The 18666-nt window shown below is 33.3% G+C and overlaps 1 protein-coding gene across 1 annotated transcript; it reads right to left on the bottom strand.

Moving 5' to 3' along the window:
* Window positions 1-16548: 16548 nt before the first annotated feature.
* Window positions 16549-17613, bottom strand: LOC148932385 (uncharacterized). The gene has a single exon (XM_089065083.1). It carries the CDS (start codon window positions 17611-17613, stop codon window positions 16549-16551), a length of 1065 nt encoding a protein of 354 aa, XP_088921209.1.
* Between the last annotated feature and the right edge of the window lie 1053 nt (window positions 17614-18666).

Below are 18666 nucleotides of genomic sequence, written 5' to 3'. Positions count from 1 at the left end.
AGTTGGACTAGCGAGGAGTGAAAACGACGGGAGGTAAAAAAAAAATATTTATACTGCATTTCATTTGAATTTCAAAATGTCTTCTAATTAAAGAATTATTTTATTACGTAATATTTTGAGTCAGATTTTCATTTTTCTATGGAATCACTCATTTAACGATATCAGAAAAAAATTGGGGTTGCCAGAGCAGGGTATTTTACCTAAGTAGTAGTATTTCTTATTTGTACACACTTGAAAATCGATTACTTCCAAATAAATTTAAACCTCACCTAATTCTCAAAACGTTTGTCGGCGAGATAATTTTAGTTTATTTTATTTAAATACTAGTACTACAAAAAGTCATTTTCTGTCGACAAAATAAGATACTTTCTTGTTTTCATGTAATTCTGAAAATGATTAGAAGTTAACTATCCTTTGAAAACTAAGTCTATCTCAATTTAAACAGATGATTTAGACTCTTATAAATATTTCATTGAATTCGAATTCGCATTAAGGTGAAAGGAAGTTTCAAGGCTCAAAAGAATATGTTGAAGACTTCGAGATTCAACTAACGTATTTTTTCTATTTATTTATTATTTATTTATATCGGTTATTATAAATATTGTTTGTGTTTATATTTATGTATATAATACTTAAAAGCATCTCCAAGAGGGAAAGATAAATCGATAATATATACTTTTTATTTACCTTCTCAAAAATATACCTATACTTTAGAAAATGGGTAATGAACTTCAAGATAATAAGATAAATTGAATGCAAACAAAAATAATTAATTTTTTACCTTTTAGTAAAGAAAAGGTAAAGATATTTTTGCAAAATTGAAAAATGTACAATAACTTATCAAATTATCTTTCCACTATAAAAGTAGATAAATACGATTATTATTTCTCTTTACATTTTCATTTATCTCTTCTCGTATAGATACTATGAGTAAACTTTAAAATTTTAGGATTTGATAGTATCAATTTTAATATACTATACTGCAAATTACTAATACAAATTAAAATCTAGATTATAAAATTTTCAAATGCAATATATGACAAATAATATAAAAAAAGTCAACACAACGATCAAATATTTGAATGTATGATTAAACCATAGGATTGGAATTAATAACTGATTAATAATACTTATTAATAATAATAATAATAATAATAATAATAATAATAATAATAATAATAATAATAATAATAATAATAATAATAATAATAATAATAATTTGCTTGGTCCTATAAGTTACAAACAAGATTATCTTACTTGGTTACCTACCGACAATATGAAAATAAAAGGGTGACGACATTGTATTTTCGTGTCTGTTCATTTAAATTGACTTACCTGATATAGTGGATTGGATATTTACAAGTTCAATAATCAACTTTAATATGTTGATAAGTTGCTTACCTTTAATAAATTTTATTTTAGAAGTCATTTCTATCTCATACCATGTAGCACATGAATGTATTATTTGCGGCTACTAGATGTAACAGGATTCGATCTATCTTAATTTTTTTTATTGAAATGGAGTATTGCTTTTTCATTTTTATCTGGGGAGACGAGTGTCGACTGGACTTCGATCTTTTTATATTTTTATAAGATGAAAATATCATAAAACTACATGTGCTTGATTAAAACGTACTAGTAATTCTTTTCTAGAACTTTTTATACACATGCTTATATTTCAATAATTGACATATACATGCTTATCAAAATAATTCACATCTAATTATCGAATGACAATTGACAACTTAGTTGCGGGGTTCCCATGTATCATACTCCCTTGCATCTAAAAAACAAGTGTCATATTCCTTAATGTAATATGCTTGAATATATCCAACAAAAGCACATTTAACTAAGGCAACCTTTATCCTAAGATCGATTAGGGAAACCTTTGCGGCAAAAAGGTGAGATGTATTTATGAATTGTTAAATGACATGTCGGAAGATGGGCCTTCTTCAACTAACCAAAATTTTACTATTTAGAATACATTTAAATATAACATTTCACATATGTAGAGTATATTTTTATATAAATAATTTCGTGTCACGATAACATAATAGCGATAATAAAAGCGAATTAAAAGATAAGTAGGGTGTTGTTAAGTAGACAGATTTTAGACGTTTTAGTTAAAATCGAACTAAAACTAGTTAATGAAAATTAATACTAACATATAAAAGCGGACATGCTTCATTAAGTAAGCTAGATGGCAAACTTATTTTATGACCAACGAAACCTACTTAGGTACTCCACGTGAGAAAAATCTACCTCTTATTATTTTGTTACCAAACCAAATCACAAGGAATGATATTTTTTTTTCATTTAATCCATTTTATTTGTGGATTTGGGTTGATTCATCTAGAGTAATACTAATATTTATGATATATATCTTGTACTATATATTACTAATATTTAAAATATGAATATTGGATGCTACACAAGTAATTCGATAACGTTGTGCTCTATAATTATAAATGACATGAATTATTGATTGACAGTACAATATTAATGTCCTAAATGTGGATGCAACATGGTGTTTGATGAAAAATAACTTTTTCAGTCGATTTATATAATGTCTAATCGATAAAAAAATCTCCAAATGCGACCTAAAAATAATCACGAAATACGATAAAAAAAAATAAAAATTATCATTGACACTGAATTAATTCGGATTAAAATTAAGAATAACTCTATATTTTCATTTTTAAGTGTATGGCTTAGAAGTTAAAAACGCACGTTGAAATATATTTGAGATTTCAATTTATATATTGTTACAGTTGATATGGTTTATTTTTTTATAGCTGGACATTTCATCAATACTTGTAAGTGGACAACTCATCCCCATGAATGAAATGTTCTCGAAAATTGATACTCTCATTAAGTATATGGTTTGAAATTTGTACGAATATTTTTAAAATTTACATAAGTTTATTTGAATGGACCTTTTCATATTAATTTATATATTATATAATAAATCAATATTAAAGGTACTAGTAGTATTTGTAATGGGTTGGGGACTTTTCAGCAGTACTGATAGATTGGGCCCAAAGAGCATCTGAAGCCCATACTGCCCTCACCTAAAAATACATTGGCCAGCCGTGTTTTAAAAAAGTAATGTAGCAAACGAGAGTAAAGAAGTATACTAGTAGTACTATAAATACGTGATTGTTTGAGCTTTTACTATAGTGATGATATCCAATATCTATATTAAATTGATAGTTTTAGTCCTTCACTGTTCACATATTGTACTGAAAATAATCTTTCTTTCTTATGTCAATAAAACTTTAAAATGAAAAAAAGATAGTAATAGTATTATACATAAAGCGACATGTTTTAATGTAAAATTCAATATCAAAATAAATGCTAGGAGTACCAGACTACTAGTATCAATATTAATAGAAAGTTGGCTTGGAACTTATCAAACATTACATCATTATATGGCGATGATATTATCATTGTATATGTTAAAAGACTGTATAGTTTATGGAATGATATTCATCATATTAGGTTAATATTTGGAGAAGAATTACACGCCTTTTTATAGGTCAGGAGACCATCCAACATATATGGTAAACTCTAATCATGCTAACCTAATATATTCTATACAAGGTATTAAAATAAAATACTAATTACAATATCAATCCTTGATTGCAGGAGATCAATTCTTGATTTGTGGGAATCTTCCTTCCAACACCCCCCCTCAAGTTAAGTAACGGGGTTGCCGATGCTTAACTTGTCCAATATTTGTCGAAGAGATTGAGAATTCACGGCCTTTGTCAAGATGTCTGCCAATTGATCTTCTGACTTGACATAGGGTAACTTTACGATTTTTACCTCAAGTGTATCCTTTATGAAATGTCGATCGACCTCCACATGCTTGGTCCGATCATGTTGCACTGGGTTCTCCGAGATGCTGATAGCTGCTTTATTATCACACAAAAGTCGACACGGCTGAGGTGATTTGAGATCCAGCTCTGTCATGAGTCTCTTAAGCCACAATATTTCTGTCAGTGTGCTACCACTTTCTGCTTCTTACTTCTCCATGTTACTAGATTGTCTCCTACAAAGGTAAAGTATCTTGCTGTGGACTTTCTGTCATTCGGGTTTCCTGCCCAATCTGCATCAGTGTACGCATGTATCTCCAAATGCCCATGTTTCTTGAATAAGACTTTATGTCCTACTGTTCCCTTCAAGTATCTCACTATTCTCAAGACTGTCTCCCAATGATCTTCTTGAGGTGCATGCATGAACTGACTTACTACTCCCACGGCATAGGCAAGGTCTGGCCTAGTATGAGATAGATAAATCAGTTTTTCCACTAATCGTTGGTATCTTCCTCGATCGGCACGTTTAGCTCCTTCATGGATCTGCAATCCGTGATTTTGAACCATCGGAGTGTCTGCTAGTTTGCAATCTATCATTCCAGTTTCTGCAAGTATGTCAAGTACATACTTCCTTTGGTTAATAAAACTCCCCTCCCTACTTTGATCTCAGTACCTCTATCCCCAAGAAGTACTTTAGTGACCCTAGATCTTTCATTTCAAATTCCTTGAACAGATTTTGTCTCAATCGACTGATCTCCTCCTCGTCATCCCCAGTAATGATCATATCATCTACATAAATAATAAGACATGTTATCTTACCATTCCTTTTTTTGAGAAAGAGAGTGTGATCTGAATTGCTCTGACGATACTCATCATCACTTCAGTGAACTTTCCAAACCAAGCTCTGGGAGATTGTTTCAGACCATATAATGTCTTCTTCAGTTTACATACATCTCCATTCTGAAAGTCTCCAGTAAATCCCGGTGGAGGCTCCATATAAACGGGCTTAGTCTATTCTCCATGTAAGAAGGCATTGGTTACATCAAACTGATGTAATGGCCAGTCCCTATTAGTTGCAATTGAGAATAGTACCCTTACTGTATTGATCCTGGCGATAGGTGAAAAATTTTCAGCATAGTAGACGCCATAAGTTTGGGTATACCCTTTTGCTACCAATCTGGCCTTGTAACGATCAATCGATCCATCGGGTCTCCTTTTGATGGTGAACACCCATCTACATCCCATTGTTGTAGCTCCATTGGGTAGTTTGCTGACTTCCCAAGTTTTATTCTTCAAGAGGGTATCCATCTCGACTAACATTGCATCTCTCCAGTGTTTGACTTTTCAAGCTTCCTCAGTAGTGTAAGGAATTTCCTCTTCCTCATAGAGGACAGCCTCAAAAGCTTTTGCCATCTTGGTCAAGTTCCCCTTCACGAAATTGGCTACTGTATATTGACTTTTCTTTCCGATCTTCTCTGGGGAGTATCGCTTCGGCGGAACTCCTCGAGTGCTCCTAAAAGGAAGGAGATACCGACCCCTACTTTCATCTATTGCAGTAGTCTCTATGACAACAGGATCAGTAGAAATAATAACTTCTGCAGGGTCATCAGGAATTACCTCGGATACCGGTTGAGGAGGAATACTTAGGGGCGGTTGGGGCGACTCTGCTGTGGAAGTGACATGCTATGCGGTAGTGCTAATCGGTTCTGTTGAGTCCTCATTGGGGAAATTTGGCCGAGACACAAACCAACTTAGATAGTCCTCAGTTTGCCTGATTCACTCTCCCCTTGACTACTAAGGTGAGTGTGGTAGTAGAATTCAGTTTCCAAAAAATTGCAGTTCATTGTGGTTGTTATTTTTCTGGTGATCGGGTCATAGCATCTATATCCCTTTTGGTTTAGCCCTTACCCCAAAAAGACACATTTGGTAGCACAAGGTGAAAACTTAAATCATTCATGTTTCGGGATATGTACATACACAATGCATCCAAAGACCTTGGGTTGAAGGTTGAGATGGTTAGGGATTTTGGTGAATTTGGATAAGGTATCGAGAGGGGTTTTTTTGTTTAGGATTTTTGTAGGTGGTCTGTTTATAAGATAGATGGAGGTGGCAATAGCTTCTGGCCAGAATGAGCTTGGAACTTTGGATTCAATTATCAAGGCTCGGGTCATTTCAAGGATGGTCCTATTTTTACTTTCGGCCACCCCGTTTTGTTCAGGTGTATATGGGCAAGTGGCCTGAAGAAGAAGGCCTTTTTCTGTAAAAAAGTCTGTCATTTTTTGGTTCACAAATTCTTTTCCATTATCAGATCGTAAGGTTTTTATGGTAGTTTGGTATTGGGTTTGGACTAGGGTGAAGAAAAGGATAAACTTATCAAATACCTCCTATTTATGTTTCAAAAAATATACCCATGTCATTCGAGAGCAATCGTCTACAAATATCACAAAATATCTAAAGCCATTCCCACCCACAACAGGTGAAGGACCCCACACATCAGCATGAACAAGGGAAAAAATAGAATCCATACGAGTATTTGTAGATTTAAACGATTGTCTGTGGCTCTTGGCCAAAGCACAAGTCTCACAAGAAAAATCATTCGGAATAGAAAGTTTAGGAAACAATAAATTGAAATAACCAGAGGAAGGGTGTCCTAGTCGTTGGTGCCAGAGCCAAATTTCCCGTTTTGTGGATCCGTGAGCCAACATCACACTGCCTTGTTGAGCTATCTCATCCACGTAATATAGTCATTGGTTCTCAGTGCCACGCCCAAGTATCCTCCTCGTCCGAATATCCTGCAGAATACAAAAGTCGGGATGCATCAGCAGAGTACAATTCAATTCTTTTGTCACATGACTTATAGACATCAATCTCTGAGATAACGTTGGAACATAAAGACAATTAGACAATCTCAATGTTGGGGATATTTCAATAGTTCTAGCCCCGACCACAGTAATAAGTTCCTCACTTGCAGTCTGAATATAGGTATTAGTAATATCACTAAAACTAACAAAATCATCTTTATTGGGTGTCATGGTATATGTAGCTCCACAGTCAAAAATCCATCCTTTCTTGTTATTTTCATAACCCTTTACAGTATATGCAACAGAAATATTTAAAGGCTCGAAATGATTTTTAAGGATCAAGGGACTATTCTGCTCAATTTTGGAAGTATTAGGGGTTTTTCACAATAATCAACAAAATGGGATATATCATGTGAATTATGTGAAACTAGTTTTACCACCCGTGCTATGCACGGGCCATAAAATTTTCAGAGAATTCTATGATAAATGAAAAAAATATAAAATTAGATGATAAAAATTATAATTATGCTTGCTGACAAAGAATAAATGTCTAATAATAAAAACATTGCAAATATCAATGACAAACCAATGAGAGTCTATAACCAGTAGAAAATGGTAGGGAGAAAGAAGAACAAATAAAAGATAAGAAAATTAAGTACATTACATATAATCTTATAAATCTTTTCGGATGATAATTTCAACACTATTAATACAATCTTGATGTGCAGGAAATATTACAAAACGGTTTACATGATGTCTAGAACTGAAGACTTAAGTTGTAAACTAACAGAAAAACGTATTACTAATGAGGATCCCACAATACTTATGACTATGAATGTTACATGTATTCGATGTACATATTATAATAAATCGTTATTTCAAAGAATACTATATATATAAATAAAAAAAATTAATATATATTTCAGGTGCACTACAAAAACTAAAAAGGATTAAACCTTAATCAAAGCAGCTTCCGAAAGATGGAACAAATCTTGTTTCTAATGCTTGCACTGGCATAAACAACACAGACAATCTGAAAATGTTAGAAACATTTTACTGAATATAGTTTATTCAGTGTGGAGCCAAAATATTTTTAAACTCTGATTATATGATTTGGATTAAATTATATTTGGTTTAATAAAGCTTAACATTTATATTTATGATTTGGATTAACTTCAATTTGGTTTAATAAAGCTTAACATTTATATTTATGAGCCAAATTTGTTTTGTGAAATATTACCAATCATTTATATTTTAAATATAATTTTTTTTAAAGTTATAATAATTTCAACTATCAATTATTAAGTATAACAAACTACTACAATCTAACAAAAAAATCATTATAAAAGCATTAAAAATATTAATACACTACTAGAAAAAAAGCTTGTTATCACACTTTATTTATCACACTTTACAAAAGCTGTCAATATAGATAATCTATCACTACACTGATCTTTTACCACGGTTTTATTCAAAACTAAGGCCACGTTTATACATAAATGCCACAAAGACACACATTTCCTCACACTTCTATATTGTATTGCGTACAAATTTATAATCCAAAACAAATTCATCATTATAACTTTATTAAAAATAAAATCTAACTTAGTCTATCCAATATTCCACTTTTCCCTAACAAATTCCGCCACAGTCTATCTCTTCCCCCCCACCCAACCCCAAAAAGAAATTAGGTCTCCCCATAGAATTTACGTCCCTCTCCTCCCGGGCTCCAAATCCTCCCAAATTATAGATTTTCATTGCCTCAATCTTCCCAATTCACTTGGGAGATTGATTTCCTTCTCTCATATAGCAATTTTGTTACAAAGAACATCTCAATTCTCAGGATTCGCGGTTACCCGGGAATTCCTGATTCGATTGTTTAACGTAATTAGGACATATCTCATCTCTTATTTCTCAATTAAGCATATTTCTCCACCAAACAAGGTTGATTTTCGAGCGCCGTGGCACCAGGAAGACTCTCAGAGTCCAAATTTATTACTGGGTTAGAACTCTACATGGTTTTGGCAGAGATATTAGGTTTTGTGTTAGTAGTCAACAATTTCATATGCACAAGGCTTTCTTTTTTCATTGTGAAGGGTGTAATTTTTTTTCTTCAGCTTCATGAAAGTACTAATGTAGGAATGAGCCAGATTGATATTGGGGATTTGCAATTTTACTTGTAAGAGTTTTCTTGGAGTTTGATGGGGGTACCATTATTTGTTATATATTGTCTGTTGTTGTTTCATAATTTATTGCAATTTTGTTTTATAGTAATGAATCATCTAATCGTAGTTACTTATTTTTGTGCATTGTTGTTGAATACTTAGTTTATAGGATTTGAGTGTTTGGAACTATTGTTACTTTGCAAGAAATGTTTACACATGTATTTACAGATTAATGAAGAAACGTTTTTCATGTACTTGGACCATTCTTTGTGACCCTTGAAGTAAGTTTACACATGACTATAAGTTTCACATGTTTATTTGAATAATTCTTTTTCTTGGTCATAATATTGAATAATATAACACATTATTGTTTACATTTTATTGATTTGTAGACTTGATAATGGGTGAATTTGTGAATAATGAGTTTAATAATATTAGTGAATAAAAAATTCTGTCATATTTGGAACTATCAGTAGCTACTCTGAAGTTCAGATGCTTCAAATAGTTTCTTTTGCACTGTCTTCCTAGGAGTCAAGTGAGATTGCATAATGTCATGCATATTTCTATAGTGGAGTATGTGTTATGTTTCTGATGTTCAAAGAAGAGAAGGTAGTGATAGCTTAAACCTTTATGTGAGAATATAGTAGGTACTAATGTTTACTAACTTGATCTATATATATGGCATGTGGTACTTTATGTAGTGGGGAGAATAAGAAAGGTATTGAAGTCAGTATGCAAGTTCTATATGTGAGTATGGATAATAAATATTTTCAAGGTTTGTTTATTCTTGCATTGATGATTGAAAATTACTAGGAAACAAATAAGTAAAAGAGTGTTGGTAAATTCATTAACAATGTGAGCTTTACATTCTCTCTGTCCTCAGGAGCTGGCAAAACCTTAGTTATTTTCTTGACCTTATATTATTATATTATGGAATGCGGCAACGTTTGAGTTAACAGTGCTAAGGAAGTGGCTGCTTAGCATGTTTAACCCATGGCGTTCAGGTATCCTTCTTTTATTATTTGTGTATCCTCTTTCCATTAATGTTAGTTTTTTTCACTGTCATGTATTATAACTATATTTGCCATAAGTTCTTTTTGCGCTGCATCTAAGATAGAGATTGATGACTCGCATCTTGCCAAACATTGTTGTCCTGACAACTAAACTTGCCAGATGACTCACGTCTACAAGTATACACTAATCATATCTACATCACAAATATAAGTGTTCTAGCTTAATTTTTCTCTTTACCATATTGTTTATCTTGATTAATATTTTTGTTTCTAATATCTTTGTAGGAACACATGATGTTGTTGCGAAGATGGAGTTAGCTAAGTATTCGAACAAGAATGAGAAAGCGCGTGATAAGGAGTTTCTAAGATAAAACCTAAGTGTTAGATAAATTGTGTAGTCATCTAGAACCTTTTTGTATTTTTTTTAATGTTGTAATACTTTGATTTCATGGAAATTATTATATAAGTATTTTATATTAAAATATGTTTTACATTTGAAGCAAGGTAAATTGTCATAGGGAATTGACAGTACGTTGGAAAATGGATATAAATATTTATATTTAGAAAGATCAAATAATGTAATATATAAATAATTGAAAGATGAAAAGATAATTTTTGCATTTGTATAGATGCAAGTTGTAAATTTACATATTTTTTAGGCGAAAATGTAATTGTTAATATTTGTAGGTGGGATTTTGTAAATATTCAGATATAGTTAATAGGTGTGGTTATATCGATCATATCCTCACACGTCCAAGTGACATGAGATTTGGTTTTTCTTCACATTTATGCGTGTGGTAATAGAAAATCTATTGTTACACCTTTCCTATTATCACATCTAACGTTACCACACTTACACAAGGTGTGACTATAGATAAAATGTGATAATATCATATTTCTGTTGACATTTTCAAGTGTCATTAGAAGCCAATTTTCTAGTAGTGATAATAATCAAACCAAGAAATGATAAGAAAATACCCAATCTTCATTCAAAATCAATGAATCTAAAATGCTTTCATTGTCAATAGATGAAGTCCGTTTATTAAAAAACAAATAACTATAGGACTTTGAAATGATCCACCCACATTAGCTACAAAGTATAAATCAAAACTAAAAGAAATATAAATAATTTACTAAAAACTTAAAAATAATTACCAAAAATTTACACTAATAATTTAAAAAATATTACTACAAAATCAAAAACCTAAAAAAGAGTAAAGGCCAAATGTGGTCCCTAAAATATGGGTCATTTTATCAATTTGGTCCTTAACATTATCTTTTTGATTATTTGGTCCCTCACAAATAAACTCGGACCCGAATCGGTCCTCACTTAACAGAACCGTCAACAAATAGACGATGACCGCAATTTGACTATATTAAATTACTAATGGTAATTAATTATACCTAATTATAATTCTTTTCCTATTAGCAAAATTGGAAAAAAGATAGTATCAGTTGCAAAATGAAATGAATAATTTGTAATTTAATAGGAATTAAAAATTATAATTAGGTATAATTAATTACCATTAGTAATTTAATATAGTCAAATTGCAATCACCGTCTATTTTTTGACGGTTTTGTTAAGTGAGGACCGATTCGGGTCTGAGTTTATTTGTGAGAGACCAAATAATCAAAATGATAATGTTAATGACCAAATTGATAAAACAATCATATATTAGGGATCACATTTGGCCTTTACTCCCTGAAAAACCACCAAACAAATATCACCTTTGCCTCGACAAATAAATAAGAGCCCAAACAAATTACAATGCAGGGCCTAAATATTCTACGTATGGAATAACAGCCCAAATCTAATATCCCAACAATAGCATTTTTGAAATATTAGTAGTAAAAAATAGTAGGCATATTAAATAAAATAGGATACAATATGATTATATTTGATAAAGATAAAAAAATAACAACACCTAATCCTTCTTCCTCTCACTCCACCGCCTAGCTGGTTCCGTTCCTCGTCGGCCATGGCGTCGTCGTCGCGCGAAGCCGACCGACTATAGCTCCACCACATTATCTCAAAAGCATTACCAACAACCTATATCCGTTTCAATTTATTTCAATTGGAGAACACAATTTAATCTCCGTCAAAATGCATACGCCGAATCGGTGCCATCTCCGGCTAAATCGAAAGGTGAGTTCTCTACCTACCGTCCCCCCTCAGTCTACTTCTCACTCGGCCTCGCCTTGCTAACCATCTCTCCATCAAATGATGTCCAGAATCTAATACCACAAAACCCTAACCCACAAGTATCTACTAAATCGAAGATAGCATCAATTCAAGGATGGATCTGAAGAAAATCATGGTTTCATCACCAAATCGGATCAATCAAATTCTCAAAGGTAACACAAATTTCACAACATAAATTTTTAATAACTCAATCAATGTATATGTTGTTTCAAAAAGTTAATTACTTATTACCCAGATTAAGCACTGAATCAGTAAGTAAATGCATGTTTAAAACTGTCGTTAATCGTTTCAAAGAATGGGCTAATTAAATCTGTAGCTATGTTTGTCGAATTCAAGTAAATTTCAAAAAGAACAAAACTTCAGAATACAGTGAGGACATCTTAAGCTCTGCAGAACTGCATATTTAAAGCTGAAAAACTTTACAAATACCAAGATGACCTTTGAGATTATACCACAAAAGGCTTATTTAAATTGTTATTTCAGAAATTAAAAGGATGAATACCCCAAAGAATTTTCATAAAAATGCCTCAATTATAAACAAAAATAAGCACATAAATAAACAGATTATTTGCTAACTAACAGTTTGAAAGAGTAGATTAGATATCCTCCAATAACTTGTAAAAAAATTGACTCCAACTATGCCATGTTCTGGCCTTGCATATTAAAAGGATATAGTGATTCCAAAGTTGTATCAACATAATATTTGCATGATTTCATCACATTAATCATGATTGTTTTTTCTCACAGGGTTTAGGGTTTAGCAATGAGCTTATGCTCATATTTGATTAGAATGTTGGGCTTATAATCCTGCTAGAACTTGTTCTTCACATAGGTATTACATTTGCTAAGGAAATTGGACATGGATAATATCAGTTTGAACATTAGGTGATCTTTGAAAATCAAAAGTGAGATTTATTTTAATGAGATATGGTCTAGAAGGTGCCATTGATTAGGGTAGGACTTGTACAACAGAGAGGTCTTAAAGCATGTGAGCAAGTTGATCTTTGACCATAGGTGATATCTGAAAATGGTGAAAAGATTAGCATTTAGCCATAATAACTCCAGATATTGTTGGTCTAAAACCAAAAAATTGTCACTAAGGTAATTGTTAGGTTGACTTTTTTAATGGCTTTTATCATTACAAACAATTAAGATGGCATCATTCACTAATTGCCATGCTTCAGGTTAAAATGCTGATCTGCAATCTTATGGAGGTGACCTGTGGAAGTAAAATTTTTGACTGTGACTTCAATCTTGCAGGAAGAGTAATACATTTACAGAGGTACTTCTGTTATATACATTGAATCACTTATTACATCTGCAATCATATGTTTTTAACATATATCATAATTTCTTATGGCATTTGAGTGAATGATGGATTGAAAATTGGAAATGCTTAGAATGTTGAGCTTGCATCTCTTAGTAGATTATCATTTTTATTTTATTTAACTTATAACTTTAAAACTTAATTATAAAATGAAGGGACAAATAAACATTACAAATTCTTCTCATTCTTCTAATTTTATTAATATTTCCTGTCAAAAAACATTTCATTTACATATTACAGAGATATATAATGACTTATGCAATTCATACAACTCTATTATCTAAATATCTAACTCACTGATCTGCAGGTATCTATCAATAATACAGGAGTGAAGTCCTAAACTTAAAGTTACAAAGAAAGGTAATGAGAGCATCCATTCATTATGTAAACCGTTTAGTAATGTTTCCTTCCAAAAACTATTTATGTAGAGTACTGATCTCAAAATGTTGGTCAGGATATAACCTCTGAAAAAGGCTAATGAAGTGACAAACAGATGGTCAGAAACAATTAAAAAATGACAGCATCAAATGATGAAGACATTACACAGGTGAACTCCAGAACATTTTCATTTATATATGCCTACAAAGAATAATAATTTGAGACTGTTTTCACCTTTTTTTGGCAGCTAATAAGGTGCGAAAGAAGGCCAATGAAAGTGACAAAAGGATGGTAAAAAACAATTCACAAATGACAGATGTTCAAACAGATGTTCTATACAATAGGATAAAACAATAAAAAGAGGTTAGAACTCTTTCAGTAGATATAAGAATACATATGACCACAGAATGATAGAGATTATAACTTTTAAAATTTAATGTAAGGAATATCATAACTTAATCAACAGTTAAAGAGAATAAAAATGAATGACAGTTTCCATTTAAAAACAGAAACAATGAATGTATAGACCAGTGAAAACCATGTGTCTCAGGACATATTATATAGAGAGAAGAAGCTTTAAATCTGAATGTAAGGAATAAGCTATGTGTTTGATTTGGTAGAAGAGAAAGAGGGGGGGGGGGGGGGGGGGGGAAGAAGAAAACTTCTCAGATGCTAGATGGTTATTTCTTCTCAGATGCTAAATGGTTATTTCTTCTCAGATGCTGAAGGTGTAAGTATTTAAGAGTGGAAAACGATCACACCAAGGTATTTATAGGAGATGGGGCAAGCTGAGCATGCACTCATAAAGTTTTGTGCATGTTCCCCAAAAAGACATCATAATGACAAAAACCTTTCAAATAACACTTAATAGATAAACCCAATATATACTATTAGGGGGGGGGGGAGAAGAAAATTTCTCAGATGCTAGATGGTTATTTCTTCTCAGATGCTGAAGGTGTAAGTATTTAAGAGTGGAAAACGATCACACCAAGGTATTTATAGAAGATGGGGCAAGCTGAGCCTGCACTCATAAAGTTTTGTGCATGTTCCCCAAAAAGACATCATAATGACAAAAACCTTTCAAATAACACTTAATAGATAAACCCAATATATACCACATGGAGTATTATTAAAACGTATTACTATTATGGGATGGGATTTAATATCTGCACAAAAATATAAACATTGAAAATGAGAGTTTAAAGAAAGTATAAAAAAAAACTGAAAATTAAATACACAAAATGTATATATGTTCATTCTTCAATAAAACTAAAACACACAATATTAAACATAACTATAAATTACTGTATTACTAAGTTTTTAGTAAAATTTCATTAAATGCTATAGCCAAACATATATAGATTAAATAGAAAATAATGGCACATTCAATGGCCTCGGAAATTTAATGACACATTAAATGAAAAATTATTGAACTTTCTCCTATTTGAAAAGGCCTTTTCACATGAATTCCAAGAGAGAGAAAAAAGAAACCCTAATTGGAGTCCAGCCGCCTCCCTCCTTCAAGGATAAAGAAAGAGAGTTTATGTACAATGATTACAGAAGGGCACACATTGATGATGCACGCTTGAAGAGCTACACAAGTCTACAACCTGAACAAAATGGTAGGTAGAAAGAAGAGCAAATAAAAGGTAAGCAAATTGTATAGATTAAAGATAATCTTATAAATCTTTTCAGGGCAAACTTTTCAACTTAATGATTATGTGCATGAAATATTACTATACGGTTTACACTTTACACCATGTCTAGGTTTAAAGACCGAAGGTATTAATAATGAGTATGCCTCAATCCTTTTTACTATGAATATTACATGTGCTCAATGTGCATATAATCATAAACTTTTTTGTAAAACAATGCTATGAAAATCATAGGAAGAAATTTAATGTATAAGTTTTTTGTGTACCTTACAGGAACTAAGGAGGACTAAATCTGAATCAAAATAGATTTGTCAAGATGGAACAAAGATTGCTTCCAGTTCTTCTGCACAAGCATAAATAACAAACCATTATAATCTGAAAAAGGTAAGAAACTTTAAAACTATATGATTTCAATTGAATTTCTATTTGCTTTAAGACATAGTTAGTAGAGAATTAAGTAACATATACACATTCAATTCCATCAAATAATACATTTTCTTGAACTCTTTTCTCAATACAGTCTGATTTGAGTTATATTCACCTATAGATTTCAATAATGGTTAGTGAAATGAATACTAATTAAATTATTAAGAAAATGATATACATTTTATTTTAAATGGGGTATTAGTAACAAACTATAATAACTCCTGAAAGTTTGCTTGGATAATCTGTGTTAATTCTTTAAATGTTAATTCTTTAAATGGAAAATGGGGTATTAGTAAGAAACTATAATAGAATAGTATATAAAAAGTAGGCCTTCAAGATAGCAAATAATAGGCCTGCCTCTACACAACTTTCCACAAAATAGCCAAAAATACTACAATCAAGCTATGTATATCTAACAAAATTTTATAATATTGACACAAAATTGTTATAAAAAAAAAACATAAAAATGCAGTAGTGTAATGCACAGTTTCCCGCCAAAAAGGACAAAACTGGCATTTAAAAAAGTTCACAAAAACTCTCACTTTATATATTGATAGATTAAAGGGCTTATATGCAAGAGGTGGGGTTTCTGGCGTAATAAAAGGTTTCCTGGGGGTCAGATTGCAAATAATCCAAAGTAAATTTAGGATTAGGAATGTGAGCTCCCAACCCTTTACCTCCACTCATTTGAGCGCCGCCTCCCCTCAGATCTGTCCTCTCCGCGAAGTGTCCCGCTCCGACGACTCCGCCGCCGCTCCCGCCTCAGCCGGAAACATCCGGCGCTGCACTCCCCTGCCTTCCCCGTCCATTCGCCATCTCCCAATTTCCCCCTCTAGTGGGCGGTTGTCGGGAATTTGCAGCCTCATTTTCGGTGGGGATTCCGACCACCATCTTGGCTTTGGCTGTTTGTCGTTCCTCCCACCACTCCGGGTATCCAAGAAGCTGAAAACACGTCTCTCGTGTGTGCTTTTGCATCCCACAGTGGGAACACCACAATTTTGACTTGTCCGCTGGCTTGTTTCCCGGACGGTGAGTGGCCGTTGATCGTGGGGTTCCGCTTCGCTGAGGCTGCCGCTGCCCTTGCATTGCGAAATCATGCCCAATTCCTCCCGATGAAGAGTCGGCACTGCCGTGACCGTCAACGGCCAGGTTCGAGGGTGTTGGTGGCATGATCTTCCTCCTTGCCGTCTCCTTCTTGACCAAGCTGTAGGCGGTCTCCACTGAGGGAATCGGAACCACCTTGAGGATGTCTCGTTTGATGCTCCCGTACTCTCCATTAAGTCCCGACAGGAAGTGGAGCAGCCTTTTGGTATTGGAATGGGTCCGATATTGGCTGACCCCTTTATCACAGCAGTCAATTGGCTGTTTTTGGCACCGATCGACATTAATCCATAGTCCGTAAATTTGCCGATAGTAAGTATCCGGATCCATGTCTCCTTGTTTAGTCGCCCCTGCTTTTTCCTCCAGTTCATACAAGAGGTAGAGATCTGCCTCGCTTTCGTACGTGATGGCAAGACTGTCCCATATGGCTTTTGATGATTGATGGTGGGCAAAGTCGGCGATAATTTCCGTTTCGATGTTGTCCACGATCCAGGAGAAGACAATCAGACCTTTCTCCTTCCATTCTTCGTACTTCTCGCTCCCCGGCAGTGGTGGTTCTGGTTTCCCGGTGATGTGGTAGTAGCCTCCCCTACTCCCGATTGCGACCTTCATCAGTCGTGACCACAGCGGATAACTCCTTCCGTTGAGTTTGAATGCAACTGTTACATTCTTACTCGATCTTATCTTGCTATATGATGATTCTGTGGTTGGTTTTTCGTCATCCATTTTGGGTTGGTTTTCTCACTTGATTTTGGTTCTTTTGGTTGAGATTGGTAGGGCGATGATGATGTTTCTGAGCCTAATTTTTTGCCTGCTCTGAAGCCATGTTAAAAGACTATATAGTTTCTGGAATGATATTCATCATATTAGGTTAATCTTTGGAGAAGAGTTACACGCTTCTTTATAGGCTAGGAGACCATCCAACATATATGGTAAGCTCTAATCATGCTAACCTAATATTCTATACAAGGTATTAAAATAAAATACTAATTACAATATCAATCATTGATTGCAGGAGATCAATTCTTGATTTGTGGGAATCTTCCTTCCAACAGTATACATTAGTCACGTACTACAACATTTGTGCACACAAGTTTTTTGTTATGCTCCGGCGAAATGGGGGAATGCGTTGCAAGTGTTCCCTCTCCACATAAGTAATGTGAGTGAGTGAGGAAAGATGACCTGTTCTGCCACGCGCCCTCCCCCCCTAGACCAATAGGAAGATGCCGTGAAGCCATTTGCCTCCTTTACGAGTGGGGCTTCATATTCCTTCTCCAATACTTCACAACCTCATCTATATATAGAGATCTCATTCAATCTATAATTTTTTCACACTCAAATACTCTTTCATTCATCATTTTTTTAATTCAAGTATATAGTACTTCCTCCGTCCCAAGGTATTAGATCAACTTTCCTTTTTGGGATGTCCCAACATATTAGACTCATTTCCTTTTTTAGCAAAAAACATCTATCTTATTTTATTCTCCACCTACTTTTTTCTCTCTTCTCTTGTAACGACCCGCCCATTTAGGGTATAATAAATGCGGCGTTCGCTAATTAGGTAGACTTAAATGCATCAAAGATCATAGACTAGGGTTTCATTTAAAAGGGATTTGACCAAAGCATTAAATGGACAATTAAGTAGAGGAAGAATAATGCCTTAGCAAAGGAATTCAACAAGACTATCGAAATAAAAGCTTATCGAAGTTTCCCAAAAATATCCTCAAACATTTCCAAAATCCAACATAATATTCCCACGAAATGAAAGTATTCAACCCA

Source organism: Salvia hispanica, chromosome 2, assembly GCF_029641045.1.
Source record: "Salvia hispanica isolate PSC_SH4W2 chromosome 2, Shi_PSC_v1, whole genome shotgun sequence".
Taxonomy (NCBI): domain Eukaryota; kingdom Viridiplantae; phylum Streptophyta; class Magnoliopsida; order Lamiales; family Lamiaceae; genus Salvia; species Salvia hispanica.
Note: the sequence above shows the minus strand (reverse complement) of the source record. Positions and strands in the feature narration are given on the sequence as shown.

What these genes read in the sequence shown, in the direction of transcription:
- LOC148932385 (XM_089065083.1), bottom strand. Translation starts at nt 17,613, where the DNA reads ATGGATGACGAAAAACCAACCACAGAATCATCATATAGCAAGATAAGA.